Source organism: Kryptolebias marmoratus, unplaced genomic scaffold (genome assembly GCF_001649575.2).
Source record: "Kryptolebias marmoratus isolate JLee-2015 unplaced genomic scaffold, ASM164957v2 Scaffold146, whole genome shotgun sequence".
Taxonomy (NCBI): domain Eukaryota; kingdom Metazoa; phylum Chordata; class Actinopteri; order Cyprinodontiformes; family Rivulidae; genus Kryptolebias; species Kryptolebias marmoratus.
The window spans coordinates 1,040-7,638 of record NW_023665880.1 but is presented as its reverse complement, the minus strand read 5'-3'; the positions used below and the strand labels follow the sequence as shown (position 1 = coordinate 7,638).

At 41.7% G+C, this 6,599-nt stretch overlaps 1 protein-coding gene across 1 annotated transcript; it reads right to left on the bottom strand.

Moving 5' to 3' along the window:
- Nucleotides 1–1,525: 1,525 nt before the first annotated feature.
- On the bottom strand, nucleotides 1,526–6,034 carry foxj1a (forkhead box J1a). The gene is made up of 4 exons (XM_017404889.3): nucleotides 5,863–6,034; nucleotides 4,867–5,339; nucleotides 4,667–4,759; nucleotides 1,526–4,093 (listed from the first exon to the last, which is right to left on the bottom strand). Exons 2-4 carry the CDS (start codon nucleotides 5,299–5,301, stop codon nucleotides 3,251–3,253), a joined length of 1,371 nt encoding a protein of 456 aa, XP_017260378.1. The 5' UTR covers nucleotides 5,302–5,339; nucleotides 5,863–6,034; the 3' UTR covers nucleotides 1,526–3,250.
- Between the last annotated feature and the right edge of the window lie 565 nt (nucleotides 6,035–6,599).

Below are 6,599 nucleotides of genomic sequence, written 5' to 3'. Positions count from 1 at the left end.
GAAACAGACAGTGAGCAGAGGAAAACAAGATGCATGTTATAAAGCAGCTCAGGCATCAAACACAATGCTCACTTAATGATGACTACCAGCTCTGTTCACCACACAGTGTTTGTTCAGTGTGTTAGCATGCTGATGTTTGCTGAGGAAGACTGCATCAGCTGAGTAGGATCCCGAATATTCTGTGTTAATAAAGTTTGATACTGAATCTCCTACAGTGCTTAAAAAATGTGTCCACCCTATCGGATGTTTTTTACTGTTATTGCTGTCAAAAATCTGTCATAGTCTGTGTTTTTCAGTGCTTAGTTTTATGTTTAAGGTTCATTTTTCATGTTTGTTTCCTATGATGTTCAGGGTTTTTTTGTGCCTCCCTGTTTTTCAGCCATCCTCGGTACTTTTCCTTAGTCAGCCTTCACTCTCCAGTCCTGCCTCACGCACCTACACCTGTTCCCTGTTGTCATTATGCTGGATGTTTCTACTTTAATCACCATTCATTTAATCTCTCATTCCTTTTTCATTTATAGTCTGCCATTGTGCTCTGATGCACTGTTTGGGTTTCCTTCCATGGTCTTCCAGCTTCTTTGTATTTTTTTTTTTTTGTATTTGCCACGCTTGCTTTTTGTTTAGTCACCTCCTCCAAGGAGGTTATGTTTTCAGTAGTGTTGGTTTGTTTGTGTGTTAGAAAGATTAGTTTGATGAAATTTTCAGGAAATGTTGGGCTTGTCACAAGAAACAGATAGATACAATTGTGGTGGTGAGCCGATTATGATCATTATCAAGCTAATTGCTTCATGGCAGGCGGCCAACAGCTGCTTTCTTTTTGCCACGCTCCCATAAAACTCTGACTGGTGAAGAGCCCAGTCTGCCCCATCTGACCTGCTGAAGCTTGGGACTCCTTCTGAAGCTTGGAACTCCTTCAGAGAGCTCCTGGCTGTCTCTCACTGTCCTCTTCATTCTTGCTCTCTCAGCTTTTTAGGACCCCCTGCTCTTGGTAGATTTACACGTGTCCCATATTCCTTCCAGTTCCTGATGATGGATTTAACAGAATTTCTGGGGAGGTTTAGAAATTCTAAGACACATTAAAGGGGGTGAATATTTATGTAGTCACTTATTTTACAAATTTGACTTCACTTTGACATTGAAGGGAATCTGTTTTTTGATTCTTGTTGGTAACGAAGGTCAGTGTATCGACCATGATTGGTTTATGACAACGAATAAAAGGCAAAACATCTAAGGGGTAAAACTTTTTTGTAGGCGCTGTATCTCTTCTGGAAGTTTTAAGGATAGACTCACTAAAGTTGTCTGTTTTAAACCTCTGTGGATCATGAATAATGGTACCAAAATGTTTTGAATAACCTGAAAGCCAAGCATGCCCTGAGTGGAAGAAATTGTTAAAAGATCACTTGAATTCCTTTAAAGTTCCTTCTGGGAACAATGAATATTCCACACAATTGTTCCTTTTGGTTGTTAAGATTTTTCACCATGAAGCTAAATGACTCAACAACACAAGCTGAAAGAAAATCATAAACAAGTTGCAAAACTGTTTTTATTGTCAAAATGGACAATAAAATGAAATAGTAACATAAAACGAGACAAACAGTTTCTTCATTTACTCACCGAGCCAGTCATGAGGTAAGATGTCATTTAAATGTCTGATTGAGAAGCACAGAGCTGCTTTTTCACAAACAGTCTTTTTAAAGCGTATCTGCACGTCAGAATACACAAAAGAGTCAATCTGGTTTCCTCAAAGTAAACTGCATGAAAAATCTACAGCTGAGTGTAAAACATAACAAATATTCTTGGTCAATGGCTGCATTTTCACACATCTTACAGCAAAATGACTGCAGTTAGGTTCACATGCCTTCATATGGAGAGTTTTTCTCCTGCAAAGATATTTCCTCTCAGTAAGAAAAACACTGAAGGGTTGCTGTTGGCACATTGAAGGTCAGCTATTCATTTACAAGGCACTCTTTAAAAAATTACTTTAAGCTTCTAATTGTTGGAGGATTCTGCCTTGAGCTGTTTTCTGTCCATAAAACTTAAATCTACTGTTTACCTAAAAGTTACAGGAAGAAAAAAAGTAATAAGTATCTGTCTAAGAAATTCTTCAGTCTGTTAAAAGTCATCCTTTAAAAGTGGTAAAACTAGTCTTCTTGTGAAAAAAACACATAAAGAGGAACCTTATATCACCAAAAATCTGTCCAAACCAAACAACTAAAAGAATAAATCACTCCTGTACAAAGTGTTGGCAAATCTGTCTTTTCAGTCAGAAACAGGTGACTTTGTATCTTTCAATCTCAGTGTTGGCCTCACATTTGAAAACAAAACCCTCTGAGGATCAGGTGTCTTCTGAAATATCATCCAGTTCCTCGAGCTCTTCTTCTCTTCAATGAAACACAAACTTTTAATGAAGTAAACAGAATCCATGTTGTGTTGTCTTTAAGGCCTGGACACCAGTTCATCCAAATCTAAAAGATGCATGATGTTTGTTTTTGCACATAAAATCGTTTACGATTGGTTTTCTCTCAAAAAGAAAATGTGCCTGCAGACATCTGACAAGTGATGCTACAGTTTCTAACATCTACATTTTAAACCAGTTTTAAATATTGACTTCATTACATCTGCTCCAAACATCATTTCCTCTTCTGGACTCATCATGAAACATCTTCAAAACCTTTTCCATACGATGATTTTATTGAATCTGGACAGAAAAGTTTCTGACCAAAGACTGGGAATCTTCTTCATTGTTATGGTTCCTTTAATATAATAGTAATGTTTCAAAACAAAAACTAGTCTTACAACAAATATTTGTCTATCTGTGTGAAAAGAAGAGTTTATTTTAGAAAATGTTTTTTGATTAAACTCTTGGGATTCCGCAAATCAATTTTTTTATTTCTTCAGCTGAACAAAATAAACTCACATCGTGTAAAATTATGAGACTATTCCAAATACTCTGAATTAATGGCATGAATTTTCTCTTTTGTCATTATTTGTGACAATCTGATTTGTCCAGGCCTTTATTTTGAAACTTTCTTCTTTAGAGGTTTTAGTATCTCTACAATAAAGTCATCTGATCCTGCTTGGGGCATCTTTGTTGAGACATTGGAGAAATATTTCAATCAAAATATTGTTTTCAAACACTTTAAACATATAGAAACAGTAATAAAGATTGTATTTGAGTAAAAAACAACTAAAACTTCAGTATTTCCCTGTTGTGTTGATTTTATTCTGTAAGAGGACCTGGAGTTATTCCTTAAAAAAGGGGGTCAATCCTGCTGCCGGCATCCACATTTAATGAGTCTCCGAGGTCAAACAGCTGGTCCAGGTTGACGGTGGAGGTGCAGAGGAAGTCACCATGGCTGTGCATCTCCTCCTCTTCCTCGGGCCAGGGCGTCTCCAGGAAAGTTGTGGCGAGGAAGGTCTCCTCATCAAAATCAGATATGTTGCTGTTTCTTCGATCCTCTATCCCTGCAAGAGCTTCAGACGGTGAGCTGTGGGTCACCCTCACCGTCACCTCCTCTTCCTTCATAATGGGGCTCAGAGGTTCCCCTCCATCCAGACTGAGGTCTCCGCTGAGGGCTGAGACCAGCAGGGCGTCCCAGTCAAAGTGTCCCTTCAGGGGTCCAACCTCCTTCTGTTCGTCCACACACAGCAGAGGGGAACTAGAGCGCCGCAGAGCTTTGACAGAGCCGTTTCTGGAACCCAAAAACTGTCTCCTCTTGTGTCCACCTCGTCCCCTGACCACTGGCCAGGACCCCAGCATGGTCCCCTCAGCCAGATGGGGGTCCCAGTTCTGATCGTTTCCAGTCACCTCCTCAAACTCTTGAAGGAGCTGCTGGGACTCCAGGTTGGGGGACAGTCCAACGAGACCCCCTGCAGAAACAGCAGACTGTGGCTGCCAGCAGACTCTGAGGCGGTTCTGCAGGGCCGGGTTGATCTGGACTGGAGGTATCCGTCTTTTCTTGTAGGCACCGCTAAGGAGGCGCTCAGCATACTGCGGGTCAATCTTCCAGAAGCCCCCTTTCCCCGGCTCGTCTTTCTGCCGCGGCACCTTGATGAAGCACTTGTTGAGCGATAGATTGTGTCTGATGGAGTTCTAAAGGAACAGAAACCCGGTTATTGGACTTCACACAGACAACTAAAAACCTGTCAGGTGAGGACATATCAAAGCTTTGAGTCTGCGTGCATTCATCCATTCATCCAGTCCTCCTCACTGAAGGCCAAACAGAGTGGTGACTCCATGACCTTTGTTAAATATTACTTGCCCCACGTACGGCCATACAAAAACAGAAAGCTCTGAAGTGTCTGAACCAGGCTAACAGCTTCATCAATCATTTATCCAACAAAATTAAACTGTGGTGAAAAGTTCCTGCCAAGCAGAAAAAAAAACAAAGAACTGTTCCTCAATCACTTCTTTTAGCTCAATAAGAAACATGAAATCAGAGATTAAGAAAGAAACAGACCCTGTTAGGTCCCTCAGTTACTCAGTTTAAATCTAAAGCAGAATAATCCGACTGAGGCTGTTTTTCCTCAAACAGAAACTAACCCAGCTGTGATTTGACCCACTGAGCACAAAAACACATTTTCACACAGAGGAAACAGGAAGCAGCACATCCTCGCTGAGTTTACTGCATACAGTGAGTGTGTGTGTGTGTGTGTGGTCCTGTACCTGCCAGGTAGGGTCTGCATGTCTGTAGTAGCAGAAGTTGTCAGTGATCCACTTGTAGATGCAAGATAGAGTGATTTTGCTCTTCTTGCTTGCCTGCATGGAAGTAAGTAAAGTAAAGTAAAAAACAAGTGGAGTAAAAAGTGAGTAAAATAAACTAAAAAGTAAAATAAAGTAAAGACAAAAGAAGGCAGAGTATATACCTGCATGGCCATGCAGATAAGGGTAGCATAGGAATATGGAGGCTTGATGTGTGCGTTGGTCTTATAGTCCACCTCATCTGGACAGTGTCCGCGCGCCACAAAGCCCGACAGGGGCTGCAGCCTGCTGTAGGCCGCCACCGTGGGCTTCCCGGGGGTCAGGGGCGTCCCGATAGAGGCAGGATCCCCAGCCAGGGGGGAGGCTGGAGCATCGGGTCCCAGCAGCTGCTGGTGGTTCTGCTGTGGAACCTGGGCCGGGCCGAGGATGGAGAACTCCTGCAGCCACTGCAGGCTGGTCAGGCTGTCATCCAGGCTAACGTTAAAGCTGCAGGTTCCTGCGTCTCGCTGCTCAGCCTGGGCGGCAGCCGTCACCACCTCCTCCTCCTCCTGAACCACCGAACCTTCAGGCCAGGACTCGGCACAGCTCAGAGACAGCATGGCTCTCTCTTGGACTTCTCACCTCGTCCCCCCTGCCACTGTGGAACAAATATAGACCCAAATTTAACACAAACTGAAAGTCTTCTCTCTGTTTTTACTCTATCTGGTCATTCCTGAGAAGCTAAAAATTAATCTGAATGAGTTGCAAGTTTTTCTTTTTGCAGGTTTCAGAACTTTATTGAAAAACTCACTTGAAGCGCAGAGAGAAGCGCGCATCATCACCAGCTGCTGTGGTTCATTTACTGCTTCTAAAGGTTAAAAATGCCTTTAAAACATCTTTATTGTCATGATTATCTTAAATACATCAACGTAAAATACTTTTTATAAGACCTGCTCTTGAATCTTTAAGTGAACTATATACATCCTGATGTTTAAACTACACACATTTACAAGTTCCAATACAGTCATTAAAAATTTTAATAATTAAAAAAAAAACATTTTAAAGTTTACTTTGTCTGATTTTGAAAAACATCAAACTTCACTTTGTTTCTTGAACATTTCAGGCCTTCTGAATCAGCAGCTGAATAGTTTGATCAAATTTACCGAATATTGGAAACTCACCTTTTATCAGTTTAACTGAGCAGAGATCCCTTTAAATCCAAACGAGCAGAACCTTCTGGACCTTTGACCCGGTTCTCTGGTCACCTGCTATCTGTCTGGAAGTGAGAGGAGCTGGTTCTGGATTCCTGCGTCCTGAAGCAGCGTCTGGAGCTTCTGCTCCTCTGTGGAGTCTTTGTAACGGTTTCTGCTGCTGGGTGGGGTGTGTGTGTGTGTTTGTGTGTGTGTGTGCGTGCGTGTGTGTGTGTGTCAGTTTAATACCTGGTGCAGGAGGTTTGTCCTGCAGCCATAGAAACGGTACACCCCCTTGTAAACAGCCTCCTGCTCCTCTATTGGCCTGCAGGTTTCCATGGAGCTTCATTTTACCCTCAAGTCAACTGAGTGTCTGCAGGCGAGCAGGTCCTCAAACTGTGGTCCACACTGTGGCCCGGAGCCACAGTGTGGACCACAGTTTGTACCCAGATCAGCACATTAAACATCAGAACTGGTCTAGTTTAGCCCTATTTCTGTATGATGTCCAGTGTCATATTTACATTTTACACAAGTTAATTCTTCTTTGCATTTTTAAGGGAAATGTTGCTTTAGAAGAAAATTCATTTTATGGTTGAAAAAATAACAAGAAGGTTAGTTTTGTTTCAGAAAAAAAATCTTTCCTCCATAAATCATCTGACAGCTGATTTGTTCAGAGAGCTTTAAAGATTGTGTAATCAACCTGAATCAAAGTGTCTATTAAACCCTGC